Below are 18,683 nucleotides of genomic sequence, written 5' to 3'. Positions count from 1 at the left end.
TAAGTCGCTCCGGAGTATAAGTCGCTCCGGAGTATAAGTCGCACCAGATATAAGTCGCACCAGAGTATAAGTCGCACCAGCCAAAAATGTGTAATGAAGCAGAATAAAACATATATAAGTCGCACTTTTGGGGGGAAATTTATTTTATAAAATCAGAGACCAGGAAGCGACATTTCAAGTCAAGTTCTCGTAAAAACAATAGAAGAGAGAACAACAGACTGTTAACGTCACATATGAACAGTTCTTCAGATAAACTATAACATAAACAACAGAACAGAACAAGTTTAACAAACTCTCCATCTCACTCCAAATCACTAAATCCATTCAATTCTTCATCCTCGGTGTCACTTCTGAACAACTCGACCTCCGGAGGTAAACAGAGCCGCTTCCTCTTCTGTGTCGCTGTCGTCAGACTCAGCATCAGTTCCAGTTAGAATTATTCGGGTCTTTCTGAATCCCGACAGGATGGTTTCGGTGTCACTGAAGTCCAGGCTTTGAAGTTCCTGGAAAGTTTCATGGCGCATCCTCCTGGTGTCACAAGTTTCTCACTCCAAACTTTCTTTCTGCTGCTCAATTATCATTTTCGGCATTTATGTTCAGTCTTCTCAGTCGTCTTAAATGTTAAATTGTTCAGTGTTACAGAAGTAATGGTTGCGATCGACTGACATGATACAGACAGGACAGAGGCTCTTTCTGCAGGAGACATGTGCAGTAGAGCCAAGTGACAGTGGTTCAGGAGGAACAGGAGCAGCAGATACTCACACACAAGACTAGAACCTCTCCACGCTGTCAACATTTTAATATAAATTGCACTGGAGTATAAGTCACACGAAACACCCAAACCATGAAAAAAAGTGACGCTTATAGTCCAAAAAATACGGTACTGGGGAATATTTCAGACAGAGCAGTAACATATTCATAGAAACAAACAGGTGATGGACCAAAATGTTGCATAATCCACCTTAAAGTTGGGATTTTAGCCATGTCCGAACATTGTTTACTCATTAAAATCAAACCTTGAGTTGTATTTAGCTTTAATTTTTCAGTAATAATGTGTAAAAGCCCTTTCCTCTTTGAAATATCCCTGGATTGTGACATCATAGGTAGAAGCCGTTTGCAGTTTTTAAGAACATAAATCATTGCCAGACTCGTTTTAAGCATTTCTGTGCCAAATCACGTGAAATCATTCTCTAGTTTAGTTGTTTTCACAGTTGTGTTTCCCTCTGCTGCCACTAGACGGCGAACTGTCCCAGATCAGAGTGTGTTTACGTCTGTGTTTTTATTTTTTCAGGTTTAACGACAGCGATCACCTGAAAGACCCGGACCTGTACTCGGATAAGTCGGACCGGGAGCAGGACCACGAGGAGTCTGACGCCGAGGGGCTGGAGAAGAGCGAGGAGAGAGCGACAGCGACACTTCGGAACGCCAGGACGACTCCTACATCGACCTGGACCCCAACGAGCACCTGCGGGAGACGCCGTACATGGAGCAGTCGCACGAGGAGCTGGGAGAGGTACGCAAGGGGAATGTTTGGATGATGTTTTACAGGGACGTCGTGCTGCATCCGTCAAAATAAAAAAAACTAAATAAGAAAACGAAAAGAAAAACAACAATTTTCTTTTAAAAAATGGATAACGATTTTTTTTTTTTTTTCTGTTTTTGATTTCGTGTTTAAATGAAAAATGGAAAAAAACGGATAACAGACTGTTTACGAAAATTAAACTGTGATGTCGGACTGAACCAGGTCTAAACCAGGTCTAAACCAGGACTGAACCAGGTCTAAACCAGGTCTAAACTAGGTCTAAACCAGGTCCAAACCAGGTCCAAACAAGGTCTAAACAAGGTCTAAACCAGGACTGAACCAGAACTGGACCAGGTCTAAACCAGGTCTAAACCAGGTCCAAACCAGGTCTAAACCAGGACTAAACCAGTCTCAGTCCTGGTCTGATCCTGCTCTCAGTCCCGGTTTCTGTCCCGGTCTGGTCCTGGTCTCAGTCCCGGTCTCAATTATGGTCTGGTCCCGGTCTGGTCCCGGTCTGGTCCAGGTCTTGATCTGGTCCCGGTTTCAGTCAGGTTTCTCAGTCCCAGTCTGGTGCCAGTGTCAGTCCCGGTCTCAGTCCCGGTCTGGTCTCGGTCTGGTCACGGTTTCGGTCCCGGTCTCAGTCCCAATCTGGTCCCAGTCTGGTCCTGATGTCAGTCCCGGTCTTAATCCTGGTCTCAATCGTGGTCTGGTCTTGGTCTCCATCCCGGGCTTGATCTGGTCCTCGTCTCGGTCTAGTCCCGGCCTGAGTCCTGATGACCCGACAGTCTACACGGTTGCACCTCCGGGTCCGTACCAACACTCAGTCCTGGATCGGTCCTGGTTTAGTCCTGGTTCAGCCCTGGTTTAGTCCTGGTTTAGTCCTGGATCGGTCCTGGTTTAGTCCTGGATCGGTCCTGGTTTAGTCCTGGATCGGTCCTGGTTTAGTCCTGGATCGGTCCTGGTTTAGTCCTGGATCGGTCCTGGTTTAGTCCTGGTTCGGTCCTGGTTTAGTCCTGGATCGGTCCTGGTTTAGTCCTGGATCGTCCTGGTTTAGTCCTGGATCGGTCCTGGTTTAGTCCTGGTTCAGCCCTGGTTTAGTCCTGGATCGGTCCTGGTTTAGTCCTGGATCGGTCCTGGTTTAGTCCTGGATCGGTCCTGGTTTAGTCCTGGTTCAGCCCTGGTTTAGCCTGGTTTAGTCCTGGATCGGTCCTGTTTAGTCCTGGATCGGTCCTGGTTTAGTCCTGGATCGGTCCTGGTTTAGTCCTGGTTCAGCCCTGGTTTAGTCCTGGTTTAGTCCTGGATCGGTCCTGGTTTAGTCCTGGATCGGTCCTGGTTTAGTCCTGGATCGGTCCTGGTTCAGCCCTGGTTTAGTCCTGGTTTAGTCTGGATCGGTCCTGGTTTAGTCCTGGATCGGTCCTGGTTTAGTCCTGGTTCAGCCCTGGTTTAGTCCTGGATCGGTCCTGATTTAGTCCTGGATCGGTCCTTGTTTAGTCCTGGATCGGTCCTGGTTTAGTCCTGGTTCAGTCCTGGTTTAGTCCTGGATCGGTCCTGGTTTAGTCCTGGTTCAGTCTGTGAGTCATTTGATCTATTTTCATTGTATATATCATTTTATATATACAATAGAACGTTGTGATTTCAGCAGCTTTAGTCCAGAAAACAGAAACGTTTTTTTCTCGTTGTCAGTATCTGGTCTGGTCATGGTAAATCCTGACGCTCCAGATTTCACATTGAAACCGTTTGAACCAATAATCTCGTATCGCTCGTGTTGTGATGGAGACAGACTTTAATCACAGTCTTGGCTGGAGCGCGTGGGCAGCGCTCGGAGCAGAGAATGTGCTCATTTTCAAACTCTGTGATATTTTGACAGGTCGCTAATTAGCCTCCTACAAAAGCCCAGAATACGGCTTTATTTTTTACAATAATATCAATGACAAACATCCCAGACTCGCCGCCAACGCAGACGAGACTCGTACAGAATCTTACAGCTGACGGTAACCAGGGTTTGAATAGGACCCAGGAGAGATTGCTAGATTATTTAAACATGCACAGATGACTCTAAAACCTCTGCAGCCGTGTTTATGATGAAGGAAAAACGTCGTAACATGGTAGAAAGCTCATAATACCCTCTCTTTAAGACAAATATTGGACAAAATAGACCAGGAGTGTCAAACTCATTTTGGTCCGGGGGCCGTATCCAACCGAATTTGATCCCAAAGGGGCCGGATCAGAAAACTCATGTCATATAAACCCCAAAAATAACAATAAGTTCAAATATTTGTGCAGAGAAACACAAATCTATTACAAAAATATTTTTTAATTGATGAACTCTTTCTTTTACAAAATATTATAATATTATGAACAACCTGAAACTTAAAAAAAAAAAAAAAAACAATTTCAACACAATGTTTTAACATGAACTTGTTTAAAATTAACTTGCAGAAATACGAACAAGTCCATTTTTGTTGTAAAATCCTGCACTCGGCTCCACTTTTCTCATGTTGGACATTTTTCTGATGAGGGTGTCACGGTCAACAGTCAAAACGATCGTCCTTTAAGAGCGTTTGGAAAGAGACAAGTCTTCATTTGTGCTGCTCTGGTGGGAGACGCTGCTGTGATAAACACCGCAGAAAATTACCAATATTTTAATAAAAAATAGAATTAAAATATTTTAGTAGAAAATCAGGGCCAGATTAAAGGTCTTGGAGGGCCGGATCTGGCCCCCGGGCCGCATGTTTGACACCTGTGAAATAGACGTTTAAATGGTCACACTGGGAAGACTTGACTATAACAAAGATCAGAAAATAGTGTAATATGGGCCCTTTAACTTATCTTTAGAATAAATTTGTGGATAAACAGTGAGTGTGTTTACATCCACATCATCAGTATCCCGGTTCTGTCAGTATTCGTGTTACTGTGTTTACATGTGCACTGAGACTCATATCCCTGTGTACATGATCAAATGGAGTATCCCGGTTTCTTGACATAATCTTACAAATGCGCAAGTGCAAAAATTAACTTAAATCAATTTCATAAAGCAGGAAAAATACAAACCGTGAGCTCCTTTAGCATAAGAAGCTAAGGAGCTACGAGATCTCCCACAATCCACTGCACACATCAAACCAACAGATTCTTCATTAAAATCTTCTGCATAAATAAACTCAACTTTACAACATATAAACCAGAAACACTGTAGAGCCACATCAGCCCGTTTGATCAGATCATTCAGCTCTGATCACATTTGTTTACGTTTTACAGAAACAAAACTTAAAACCGCATCGCTAATTAGCATAAACTGTTAGCGCTGATAAAAACACTCACTCCTTGTGTCGCTGATGTGGTTCAGCTTCTTTTGGACTAAATGACACGACTCTGTGGATTATGTGTGTTGTTTTTGTGACAGAAGAGGTGCTGATGATGGTGAGTCTGTTCTGTGTGTGTGTTGTACAGGAGATAGTTCATGTTTTAACTTTTCAGCGTCACACGAGTGCAGATTGTACGTGTGCAGGTTTAGCGCAGCTCTTTATTTTACAGTCATTTCACTCGTTTGGTCACTTTATTTATGTTGGTCAATTTATTTATGTCACTACTGTTGTGATGAAAAGACTGGAAAGTGTCTTTTGGATGCATGCGCACTTAACTTTATGTTGCAGTAACCGGGATACTGCGTTTACATGCCACAGTATCCCGGTTACTATCAGAATAAACCAGCTACAGTAACCCGGTGTCTAATAACCGGGATACTGCCATAACCGGGTTACTGCGTTTACATGCACCGTGAAGAACCCGGGACACTCAGAAAACCCGATCATAACCGGGTTATTGATGTGCATGTAAACGCACTCAATAATAATGTGCCCAATAATAAACCCTGACGCATGTATAATAAAAGACATTTCTAATCTCTCTCTGTCTCTCTCTGTGTCTGTGTTTTCAGGCAGGAGAGGCGTCGCAAACAGAGACGGTGTCCGAGGAGAACAAGTCTCTGATCTGGACTCTGTTGAAGCAGGTGCGACCCGGGATGGACCTGTCCAAAGTGGTGCTGCCCACCTTCATCCTGGAGCCGAGATCGTTCCTCGACAAACTCTCGGACTACTACTACCACGCCGACTTCCTGTCAGAGTAAGAAACATACGATACACTGACATATCGTATTAGTGTGACTTATACTCCGGTGCGACTTATATTAAAATGTTGAGAGTGAAGCGGTGAGAGGCTCTATTATCTGCTGCTCCTGTTCCTCCTGAACCACTGTCACTTGGCTCTACTGCGCATGTCTCCTGCAGAAAGAGCCTCTGTCCTGTCTGTATCATGTCAGTCGATCGCACCATTGCTTCTGTACTGAGGAAGACTGTCAGGGAATTAACCCAAAGACTCAGTCAGTGAAGAACAAGCCAGAGACGACACCGTGGTTCGTTTCACTTGCGGCGAGGAGTGCGAGAGCTTCCTGACTCGACCTCGCACTGGAGCTCTAATAGACGAACAGACGACAGCTGACACTGCTCCCGCTGACACACTCCGTTTCATATCCCGGTTCACATACAGTTCCTCCTCAGCCTCTCCGGGTCCCGTGTCAGTCCAAACGCGTCAACAGACATCAGCTGATTTTCTATAGTTACATACAGTTTGAACAAGGTACAAAGCAGTTCTGATCATCTTATAATGTGCAATGATTAAACATAGATTTATACTTTAAATGACCGAATGTCTCATAACACAAAAATTCTATAACAAAGACTGAGAAGACTGAACACAAATTTTGCAGATTACAAGCTGCAAGTCGTGAAATCTGCAGCTGAAAATGATAATCGAGCAGCAGAAAGAAAGTTTTAGCCTGGTTTGGCTCTAGGTTTAGTCCTGGTTTAGACCTGGGTTTAGACCTGGTTTAGACCTGGTTTAGACCCGGTTTAGATCTGGTTTTAGACCTGGTTTAGACCTGGTTTAGACCTGGTTTAGACCTGGTTTAGACCTGGTTTAGACCTGGTTTAGACCTGGTTTGGACCTGGTTTAGACCTGGGTTTAGACTGGTTTTAGACCTGGTTTAGACCTGGTTTAGACCTGGTTTAGACCTGGTTTGGACCTGGTTTGGACCTGGCTTGGACCTGGGTTTAGACTTGGGTTTAGACCTGGTTTAGACCTGGTTTAGACTGGTTTACCTGGTTTAGACCTGGTTTGGACCTGGTTTTACACCTGGTTTAGTGTCCGGCAATGAGTGGAATTACTGAAGAAAAAAAAAAAAAAGGGGTTTAGCCCAAAATGTGAAAACAGGAAAATCTCTCTGTGTAATCCATTTATTTCAACAAAGTAACTGTAATCCAATTACCACTCACTGAAACAGTAACTGTAACTGAATACAGTTACTCATAATTTGTACTCTGATTACATAACTCTGGTACATGTAATCTGTTACTCCACAACACTGATTATAACACACTTTTATTCTTGCTAAAACGTGGCTTTAAATGGCAAATATGCTGAAAAATTTTGTGCCTAAAAATAATTTGAGTAAAGCTAGAAGTTAAGTTAAGTTTATTTTGTTATTCATTAAAAATACATGATTGTTTTTCAGAGCTGCAGTGGAAGAAAACGCCTACAACCGAATGAAGAAAGTGGTGAAGTGGTACATCTCTGGATTCTACAAGAAGCCCAAGGTGAAAGTGAACGCCGCCGCTTTACAGGAGGACAGATAAAGCTCTGAACCGTAAAATAACTTCCTCTGTGTGTTTTTATTTTAAAGGGTCTGAAGAAGCCGTACAACCCGATCATCGGAGAGACGTATCGCTGCATGTGGCTCCATCAGAAAACCAACAGCAAAACCTTCTACATCGCTGAACAGGTGTGGAAAGAACTGCACTTAAATTTCCTATATTACACAAAACGGAGTCTTGTGAAGCTTTAAGTCGTGTTGTAGTCATGTTTCCTCCTCAAAAACAGACACTTACACTTTATTATTAGTCTGTCTGCATCTCCAACGCTCAAAATGCTGTTCACAAAAATGTGCACAGCTCCTTTTACCTTTTCTTCAGTAGAGTTTGGCAATTTCAGGTCTGAAATGATCCAAATGATCCTAGTGAAGGTGTGTGGAGTTTAAAAACACAGAGGAGCACTTTCTGTGTTACCACATGACAGCACAAGTGGTTTCCTGAAAATTATCACCTTAACTGCGATTAATTAATTACAGTCATATTTAGCGCGTTATGTTTTTTTAATCTCGTTAATCTTATTTTTAATCTCCGACTTTACTGTTTCTGTTCGCGAGTTGCTTTATTATAAAATCTGTTTTTATGTGTTGTTGGGACACAGTCCTCTCCCGCACTGTGCAGTCCTGCTCCGCTTGTAATTTTCCCTCCTGTTCTCACCCGCATTTGCGATAAACCTGCACATGTCTGATCTCTGAAAACATCACGACAAAACACAGAACAGACTCACCATCAGCATCATCATCCCTCTGTCACAGAAAGAACACTCATATTCCACTGAGTCGCGTCCTTTAGTCCGACAAAAGCTGAAACGCATCAGCGACACAAGAGCTTTTTTTTTTTTTCTGCGCTTAGTTTATACAGATGAGCCATGCAGTTTACACACATTATAATGTCAAACGGGCTGATGTGGCTTCAAAGTGTTTATGGTTTATATGTTGTAAAGTTGAATTTATTTATGCAGATTAGTAAAAGTAAAAAATAATGATGATACTTATTATATAAAAGCGTTAATGATTAATCAAAAATCAATCGTTAATTCTCCCGAAGATCGATTCATAAAATTTCATCGAATGCCCATCCCTAATGGGAACGTTCGCTTTCTTAAACTCTATCCAACACGGAGAAGCGGAAAGGAATTATCTAAACTGTTACCCCCAAAAAGAAAATCATATTTTGCAGATTACAAGTTACAAGTAGTGAAATATTCAGCTGAAAAACTGTAATCAAGCAGCAGAAAGAAAGTTTGGAGTGAGCGAGAAACCTGTGAGCGACTGACTGAAAGTGCGGATGGAGGAGGATGCACCATGAAACTTTCCTGAAGTCACTGGATGGATGGACAAAGTCTGGACTTCAGTGACACCGAAACCATCCTGTCGGGATTCAGAAAGACCCGAATAATTCTAACTGGAACTGATGCTGAGTCTGATTTAGTGATTTTTGGAGTGCGTGAGATTAGACCACATCCGCAAATTTAGGCTGCTTAAATGTTTTTATTGAAGCCAAATAAAATAACCAGCACAAATTATGTATGACAGACAAACATGAATCATTTGTACATTTTACTTTACCCAATGAGCTCTCAAAACGTGTCCCGCATCGCACAGTTTTGCGTCGGGGGCAGGGTTCTAATTGGGTGACGCAAAATGACTTTTCTTTGGGAGTGAACGGCTCAACCTGAAAACAGAACAAAAATAAAACAACAATTTAAACTGTTGATCTGTTTCTACACATTCTGTGAAAAATTGAGGTTATTTCAACAAGAATTGCCCAAATTATTGTCCTGTAAAAATTATGTCGTTAAAATTAATCTGATTTCCCTCATCTGACCTTGTATCGTGTCTCTTTATGTCTGTGTAAAAAAAAAAAAATAAAAGTGTATTTATTGTAAACTGATCCATGTCCTGCTCAGGTTTCCCATCATCCTCCAGTCTCTGCGTTCTACGTCAGCAACAGGAAGGACGGCTTCTGTGTCAGCGGCAGCATCCTCGCCAAGTCCAAGTTTTACGGTAACAGAGCTGCTCAGAAACTACAGGGAAATACAAATCTTAAAAATGATTCAGATTTAAGATTCATATTCATATTGAAGTGTGTGAAATATGGATTTACGCTCAGGGATTTCCAAAGTGAACAGAAGGTCTAACGAACGTCTGTCCATGTGTTTAACCCCAGATTAGTCCTGATTTAGTCCTGATTTAGGTTTAATCCTGGTTTAAACCCTGCTGAGTCCTGGTTTAGTCTTTGTTAAGTCTTGGTTTAGTCCTGGTTTAGGCCTGATTGAGTCCTGGTTTAGTCCTTGTGTAGTCCTGGTTTAGACCTGGTTTAGTCCTGGTGTTGTCCTGGTTAAGGCCTGATTGAGTCCTGGTTTAGGCCTGGTTTAGTCCTGGTTTAGTCCTGGTTTAGGCCTGGTTTAGTCCTGGTTTAGGCCTGGTTTAGTCCTGGTTTAGTTTGGTTTAGTCCTTGTTAAGTCCTTGTTAAATCCTTGTTTAGTCCTTGTTTAGTCCTTGTTTAGTTTTGGTTTAGTCCTGGTTTAGTCCTTGTTTAGTTTTGGTTTAGTCCTGGTTTAGTCCTTGTTTAGTTTTGGTTTAGTCCTGGTTTAGTCCTTGTTTAGTTTTGGTTTAGTCCTGGTTTAGTCCTTTTTTTAGTTTGGTTTAGTCCTGGTTTAGTCCTGGTTTAGTCCTGGTTTAGTCCTGGTTTAGTCCTGGTTTAGTCCTTGTTTAGTTTTGGTTTAGTCCTGGTTTAGTCTTGGTTCAGTCCTGGTTTCGACCTGGTTTAGTTTTTTTTGTTGTTGTTGCTTTTTTAAATTTATTTATTTATTTATTTTGTAAGTTTTTATTTATTTATTTATTTATTGTATACATATTTATTTTATTTTATTTTTTTTATCACTTCTGGAGGTTTTTGTTGAGTCTCCCTCACACAGTTCGTCCTTGTGTTCACTGTGTAACGTCGTCTTTTATCAGCTCATGTCTCTGCAGGTTAAACCTCTGTCTCCTCTCTTCCTTTTTCCTGTTTCCATTTTCCTCTCTTCCTTTTTCCTGTTTCCATTTTCCTCTCTTCCCGTTTTCTTTTTCCTGTCTCATGTTGTTGTTTATTTCAGGAAACTCTTTGTCGGCCATTTTGGATGGAGAGGCGCGTCTCACGTTTCTGAATCGAGGAGAAGATTATGTGATGAACATGCCCTACGCCCACTGTAAAGGTCAGACTCACCACACGGGACTGGACCGGGACTGGACCAGGACTGGACTAAACCAGGACTAAACCAGGACTAAACAAGGACTAAACCAGGACTAAAACAGGAAACCAGGACTAAAACAGGACTCTAAACAGGACTAAAACCAGGTCTAAACAAGGACTAAAACAGGACTAAACCAGGACTAAACAAGGACTAAAACAGGACTAAAACAGGAAAAACCAGGACTGGAAACCAGGACTAAGGACCGGGACTGGACCAGGGACTAAAGAACCAGGACTAAACCAGGACTAAACCAGGACTAAACAAGGACTAAAACAGGACTGAAACCAGGACTGAACCAGGACTGGACCGGGACTGGACCGGGACTGGACCGGGACTAGGACTAAACCAGGACTAAACCAGGGACTAAACCAGGACTAAAACAAGGACTAAACCAAGGACTAAACAAGGACTAAACCAGGACTAAACAAGGACTAAACAAGGACTAAACAGGACTAAACCAGGACTAAAACAAGGACTAAACCAGGACTAAAACAAGGACTAAACAAGGACTAAAAACAGGTCTAAACAAGGACTAAAACAGGACTAAAACAGGACTAAACAAGGACTAAACAAGGACTAAAACAGGACTGAACCAGGACTGAACCAGGACTAAACAAGGACTAAAACAGGACTAAACAAGGACTAAAACAGGACTAAACAGGACTAAACCAGGTCTAAACAAGGACTAAACAAGGACTGAACCAGGACTAAACCAGGACTAAACAAGGACTAAAACAGGACTAAACAAGGACTAAAACAGGACTAAACACGGACTAAAGCAGGTCTAAAACAGGACTAAACAAGGACTAAAACAGGATTAAATCAGGACTAAAACTGGACTAAAACAGGACTAAACAAGGACTAAACCAGGACTAACAAGGACTAAACAAAGACTAAACAAGGACTAAAACAGGACTAAATAAGGACTAAACCAGGACTAAACAAGGACTAAACCAGGACTAAACAAGGACTAAACAAGGACTAAAACAAGGACTGAACCAGGACTAAACAAGGACTAAAACAGGACTAAAACAGGACTAAACCAGGTCTAAACAAGGACTAAAACAGGACTAAACAAGGACTAAAACAGGACTAAACAAGGACTAAAACAGGACTAAACAAGGACTAAACTAGGACTAAAACAGGTCTAAATAAGGACTAAACTAGGACTAAAACAGGTCTAAATAAGGACTAAACAAGAACTAAACCAGGTTTAAAACAGGACCAGGATTTAACTGGGACTAAGTCAGGACTCTGCCCACTGTAAAGGTGTAGACTCCACAGACTGGACTAATCAGGGCTAAACCTGGTCTACACAAGGACTAAAACCAGGTCTAAACAAGAAATAAACCAGCTCTAAACAAGGACTAAACCTGGTGTAAATAAGGACTAAACCAGGACTAAACCAAGACTAAACCAGGTCTAACAAGACCTAAACAAGAACTAAACCAGGTCTAAAACAGGACCAGGACTTTACTGGGACTAAGCCAGGACTCTGCCCACTGTAAAGGTCAGACTCCATAAATCTGACTCCAGAATCCAGTGAGCGTCAAACCTTTTCACAGCAGGAGAAGAGTTCACACTGGTTTGAGTGAAGCTGCATCTACAAATGTTTCACCTCCCAAAAAAACAAAAACTTTTTGCTTTTGTTGTCGCTCCACATACAAAATGTTCACTGCAAACTCAGGATGATTTCTTAGTCAGACAAATGTTTCCTTTTTGGTTCTTCCTGTGGATCAATCCTGCCCATCACCTTCACCTTTCACTATTTTTCAATTCCGTTGGGAAGAGAAACAGTTTGAACAGAGGTTTTCAGTCACACACATCTGATTCCCAAACTTTCGCAAACTTCCGAAGCCCGTTTCTCGAGTCGTTTTCCGCCGTTAGGACATGCAATTTCTTATGATAAAAATGATGGAAAAAAACTAAACCCATAAAATAAGCAAAGTCCGAGCTTTAAACTGTTTTGATGTGACATGAATCCAACTTCTATTGTTCTACTCCAGTTTTATATTTAAGCAGAAAGAGTTTGAGTCACTTCTGTTCATGAAAAGCCTTAATGGAGTAAATGAGTAAAGTTCTTTTATTTTATTCATTCTTTTTGTTTTTTTTTTTTTTTTGGGAGGTGAAACATTTGTAGATGCAGACTTTCCGACAGTGCAGCTTCACTCAAACCAGTGTGAACTCTTCTCCTGCTGTGAAAAGGTTTGACGCTCACTGGATTCTGGAGTCAGATTTATGGAGTCTGACCTTTACAGTGGGCAGAGTCCTGGCTTAGTCCCAGTTAAGTCCTGGTCCTGTTTTAGACCTGGTTTAGTTCTTGTTGAGTCTGTGTTTAGTTCTTATTTAGACCTGGTTTAGACCTGGTTTAGTTCTTGTTTAGACCTGATTTAGTCCTGGTTTAGTCCTTGTTTAGTCCTGATTTAGTCCTGGTTTAGTCCTTGTTTAGTCCTGGTTTAGTCCTGGTTTAGTCCTTGTTTAGTCCTGGTTTAGACCTGGTTTAGTTCTTGTTTAGTCCTTGTTTAGTTCTTGTTTAGACCTGATTTAGTCCTGGTTTAGTCCTTGTTTAGTCCTGGTTTAGACCTGGTTTAGTCCTTGTTTAGTCCTGATTTAGTCCTGGTTTAGTCCTTGTTTAGTCCTGATTTAGTCCTGGTTTAGTCCTTGTTTAGTCCTTGTTTAGTCCTGGTTTAGTCCTGGTTTAGTCCTTGTTTAGTCCTGGTTTAGTCCTGGTTTATTTCTTGTTTAGACCTGATTTAGTCCTGGTTTAGTCCTTGTTTAGTCCTGGTTTAGTCCTTGTTTAGTCCTGGTTAATCCTGGTTTATTTCTTGTTTAGACCTGATTTAGTCCTGGTTTAGTCCTTGTTTAGTCCTGGTTTATTTCTTGTTTAGACCTGATTTAGTCCTGGTTTAGTCCTTGTTTAGTCCTGGTTTAGTCCTGGTTTAGTCCTTGTTTAGTCCTGGTTTAGTCCTTGTTTAGTCCTTGTTTAGTTTAGTCTTTTAGTCCTTGTTTGTTTAGTCCTTAGTCTTGTTTAGTCCTTACTTGTTTAGACCTGATTTAGTCCTGTTTAGTCCTGGTTTAGACCTCTTTATTTCTTGTTTAGTCCTGATTTAGTCCTGGTTTAGTCCTTGTTTAGTCCTGGTTTAGTCCTGGTTTAGTCCTTGTTTAGTCCTGGTTTAGTCCTTGTTTAGTCCTGGTTTAGTCCTTGTTTAGTCCTTGTTTAGTCCTGGTTTAGTCCTGGTTTAGTCCTTGTTTAGTCCTGGTTTAGTCCTTGTTTAGTCCTGGTTTAGTCCTGGTTTATTTCTTGTTTAGACCTGATTTAGTCCTGGTTTAGTCCTGGTTTAGACCTCGTTTATTTCTTGTTTAGTCCTAGTCAGTTTGAACGGAGCTTTGAGTCACACACATCCGATTCCCTTTTGCATTTATGGAGTTCGCAAACTTCCGAAGCATTTCTCGAGCTGTTTTCCGCTGTTAGGATCCAACGACCACACAAATACGATGTCTGAATCCAAAAACTAAAATATGACAATATCAGAACCAGAAACAAAAGCGATGTGGTTCAAAACACTTGAAAAAATCGACTTTGACAATAGACACATCCCACTGGGAAAACAAACACAGAGGTTTGATGCTCACTTTTTCGGGGGACCCTTCCTAGTATTGCACAATGAGCAGAAGTCTGAAATTCGAGATGCTTGTATTTACCCGGGACAGTCCCAGTTTTGAGCCCTGCGTCCACTGTCCAAGCAGATTTATCGAAAACCAGTAATTTGTCCTAGTTTTATACAAGAAATGTCCCAGGAGTCAGTAAAGAGAGACGTACATGTGTCATTTGTTTAGGTAAAATACAGAAAAGATGCTTAAAAACAACAAAAACACAAAGAAAATGTGACAACCCTGAGTCACATGACATAAATAATAAACCGGAAGTCTGAAATTCGTGATGCATGTATTATCAATAACCTTATCAATAAATCCTTAACAATACACATTTCTACTTTTGGCTACAGTTTTAGTTACTTCTGGGTCCGGTCAAGTGGTAACGGAGGGAAACGGCTGGAAAAGTAACTGTAATCCAATTACCACTCACTGAAACAGTAACTGTAACTGAATACAGTTACTCATAATTTGTACTCTGATTACATAACTCCAGTACATGTAATCTGTTACTCCCCAACACTGATGATTTTACATCATTTGTCGCTTTTTTCTTCCGAATACTTTAATATTACTTCAAAATGAAAGGAAACTATTTCTATAAAATATGTCAGTTCTTCCAAGCAAATTTTTATCATTTTAAATACTTTTTCTTTTTGAAAAATCCTGTACCTTCATCAACAGTTCAAAGATGGAATAACACAAGATATGATGAAATACATCCATTTATTTACATGATTTTTTGGGTCTTTGAAATTTGGGAAATAATTTTTGTTCCATGTTTCATTCATGGTCTGTTTAAAACGTATGTAACTTTAGAACCAAAAATGGTACAGAAAAAAGGTCAACAGTTTCATAAACTAGAGTACATATGTATCTGTTCAATACATTTTTATATCAGATGAATTAACTTGAATTTTTGGCCTTGATGTTTACTTCTGCTTGACCGGGCCCAACTATTACTTTGAAAAATAATATATATATTTTTACATTTATTATTTTAAAAAACATAGAACATTTTAATAATAAACGTGCCTTTTGTCCGTTGTTCTTCACAGGGATCTTGTACGGCACCATGACCCTGGAGCTGGGAGGTCAGATCACCATCACCTGTGAGAAAACCGGGTACAGCGCCCAGCTCGAGTTCAAGCTCAAGGTACGTTTGAAATACTCAACAACAAACAATATCTGTGCTTTTCATTTGGATTTTTACATTTATTTTACTTTTACATATTCATTTTGTCCCTGCCCCAAACCAAAAACTCACTTCAACCTCCGACGCGCAGAGACAGGTATTTGTACCAACCAGTTTTAGTCGCTTAGAAACAAAATAGATTAGAAGAGTCCAACCTGTTCCAAGATTCATAGATTATTAGACTAAACCCGGACTAAACCAGGACTAAACCAGGACTAAACCAGGACTAAACCAGGACTAAACCAGGACGAAAGGACTAAACAGGACTGAACAAAGACTGAACCAGGACTAAATCAGGACTAAATCAGGACTAAACCAGGACGAAACCAGGACGAAATTAGGATGGAACCAGGGCTAAACCAGGACTAAACCAGGACTGAACAAAGACTGAACCAGGACTAAATCAGGACTAAACCAGGACTAAAACCAGGACGAAACCAGGACGAAATCAGGGCTAAATCAGGACTAAAACCAGGACTAAATCAGGACTAAAACCAGGACTAAACCAGGACGAAATCAGGGCTAAATCAGGACTAAAACCAGGACTAAAACCAGGACTAAATCAGGACTAAAACCAGGACTAAACCAGGACGAAATCAGGGCTAAATCAGGACTAAAACCAGGACTAAAACCAGGACTAAATCAGGACTAAAACCAGGACTTAACAAGGACTAAACCCGGTCTAAACCCAGACTAAACCCAGACTAAACCCGGACTAAACCCGGACTAAACCAGGGCAAAACCAGGATTAAACCGGGACTGAACCGGAACTTAACCATCACGAAATAAGGACTGAACCAGGACTAAACCAGGTCTTTACCAGAACTACATCAGTATTAAGGACTAAACGAGGACTAAATTAAGATCCTTGGAAGACCTTTTTTGACTTTATATTCAGTTTTGACTCTTGACGACTCCCCGGCCGCGTACAAGTTCAGTAGACTAAACCTCATATCTCCTTCCCTTGTCTCCTCCGATGCTTCCTTCTGTACCTCCTCGTGTCGTCTCCTCCTCCCTCACGCCCTCCTCCTCTCTCTCTCTTTCTCTCCTCAGCCGTTCTTGGGCAGCAGTGACTGTGTGAACCAGTTTTCAGGAAAAATAAAACTGGGCAAAGAAGTTCTGGCCACACTGGAAGGACACTGGGTAAGAAACACGAAACCAGACTTTTTAAATCATTCACACTGAAGAGAAGGGAGAAAAATGTCAAGTTTTATTCAACACTTAAACTCAAAACGTGTCTTTTTCATTGTAGAGGTGCCGATTTTCTTGACTTGCCTGAAATATTCCACAGTACGGCATTACACTTTACACTGTCACTTGGTCTTGTGGCATTTTAGGGCCTGTTTACACGAGAACGTTTGCGGGTAAAAATGACAAAATATTTTATCGGAAGTGCCTTTCGTTTAGACATGTCAAACTCAGGCCCGGGGGCCAAATTTAGCCCGCAGTATAATTATATTTGACCCGTGAGATCATATCAAATCTTTATTACAGCTGATAGACTATAGAGACATTATTTATTTAAAATTTTGTTATTATTTTTTATATTCTGCTTGTTCTGGTTTCAATGTTTAAGCAAAACTCTTATTAAACATTTATTTTAATAAGAAAAGGTTTAACTAGTCTTAGTGACAAATAGTCCGATGAGGTTCATTTGGTCTTTGGTCTGATATTTTATGTTATTAGGTTCTTTTTTCAGACCATAGGTTTGTTTTCATACCTGACAGTTTCGACTGATCACTAGCGTCTTCCTCAGAGTCACGTGATGTTTCTGTGACGTGTCCGATCAGCTGGTTTAAACAGGTTTTGGTGCTGCCTTCCTACCGGTGGAGGCAGGGGGGGAAACAGCGAAGGCGAAACACGAGCAACTAACACAAAGCAGAACAGGAACAACTCAAATCGTCCATTTCTGAGCCCTGTGAAAGAGAGAAGCACATTCTGGATTGAGACGGAGCAAACATCATCGGGACAGAGGAAAACAAACATCGCCGCTGGATTAAAGAGGCAATTGAAAAGACGGACACGTGCTCACAGGACGATAAACCGGGTCGAGGGGCTTTTTTACTCTCACACACCTGGGATACTGTCCTGAGGAAGTGGGACTGCAGGTGGCGCTGTCGTCCTGCCTCCACCGGTAGGAAGACAGAACCATAATGTGTTTAAATCAACTGAGCGACACGTCACAACAACATCACGTGACTGAGGAAGACCACAGTGATCAGTCCAAACTGTCAGGTATGAAAACAAACCTATGGTCTGAAAAAAGAACCTAATAACTTAGTGACAAATGTTGGGGAAGTGTGGACTTGTGGGCGACCAGACTCAGATATTTTGGAACTGCCCCAATATAAAATGTTTCTGGATTGATGTTAAAGATGTTCTACAAAACATTTTGGCTGTGGACCTGTTGATGGACCCAAAGATCTTTCTGCTTGATACATTTCCTGATGGTCTTTCTCATGATCAGTGTTTTCTGCCGCATCTTCTTCTGTTGACTGCAAGAAAAATGATCACGATCTACTGGCTGAAACCTGAAACACCGACTATTGATCAGTGGAGATCAAAAATCAGACAAGTTTATACAGTGGAACTGTTAACAGCTCAACTACCAACTTTTGAAAAGAAATGGAGCCCAATTATTGACTTTTTCAAATAAGACACGTATGCCCTAATATGCCCTATTTTTTATGTTTTTTTTTTTTTTTTTTTTTTTTTTTTCTCTTTTCTTCTTCTAGAGGAGGGAAGAGAGGAAAAAAGACTGAATATATAAATTGTGTGAAGATCCGGTCTCAGGACACTGTTGATCCGAATTGATTTGTGGCAATAAAAGTAAAAAAAGAAAAGGTTTAACATTACATATCTCGAAGGAAGAGAAAACATGCAGATGTTGTTGAAATTTTCAATAAATATTTAGTTTGGCCCACGACTTAGCCTCAGTTTTTAATTTTGTCCTCTGTGAATTTGAGTTTGACATGTCTGACAGTCCATCAGTAATCAATACAAAATACAAAAGAGTGAATCGGTGCTGAACTTAAATTAAAAGTGTTTTTCTTTTCCCTTCCAGGACAGTGAGATCTTCATAAACGATAAGAAAACAGGCGCCATGGAAACTTTCTTCAACCCGACTCCAGACCTGAGGCAGAACCGTCTGACGAGGTGCACGGTGCCGCCGGAGGAGCAGGGAGAGTTTGAGTCTGAGAGGTACGAAAACTTACACTTCAAATTTAATTAAATAGATATATGTATATATATATATATATATATATATATATATATATATATATATATATATATATATATATATATATATATACTTTTTGTGCTTTATTTAGGCTAATTTGGAACTTATTTTATAGTCAAATATAATTGAGAAAATGC

The 18,683-nt window shown here is 40.9% G+C and overlaps 1 protein-coding gene across 1 annotated transcript in view; it reads left to right on the top strand.

Moving 5' to 3' along the window:
• The window catches only part of osbpl8 (oxysterol binding protein-like 8), a 246,558-nt gene that overhangs the window by 214,148 nt on the left and 13,727 nt on the right, over positions 1 to 18,683 (top strand). The window contains 11 exon segments of the mRNA XM_055153241.1: positions 242 to 253; positions 1,286 to 1,397; positions 1,400 to 1,513; positions 5,457 to 5,641; positions 7,089 to 7,170; positions 7,257 to 7,355; positions 9,131 to 9,227; positions 10,319 to 10,417; positions 15,169 to 15,266; positions 16,359 to 16,448; positions 18,370 to 18,506. Of these exon segments, the coding sequence (XP_055009216.1) occupies positions 242 to 253; positions 1,286 to 1,397; positions 1,400 to 1,513; positions 5,457 to 5,641; positions 7,089 to 7,170; positions 7,257 to 7,355; positions 9,131 to 9,227; positions 10,319 to 10,417; positions 15,169 to 15,266; positions 16,359 to 16,448; positions 18,370 to 18,506 (1,125 nt within the window).

Source organism: Boleophthalmus pectinirostris, unplaced genomic scaffold (genome assembly GCF_026225935.1).
Source record: "Boleophthalmus pectinirostris isolate CB_2022bp ecotype Guang Dong unplaced genomic scaffold, ASM2622593v1 HiC_scaffold_18, whole genome shotgun sequence".
Classification (NCBI taxonomy): domain Eukaryota; kingdom Metazoa; phylum Chordata; class Actinopteri; order Gobiiformes; family Gobiidae; genus Boleophthalmus; species Boleophthalmus pectinirostris.
This window is presented reverse-complemented; position numbering and strand designations above follow the sequence as displayed.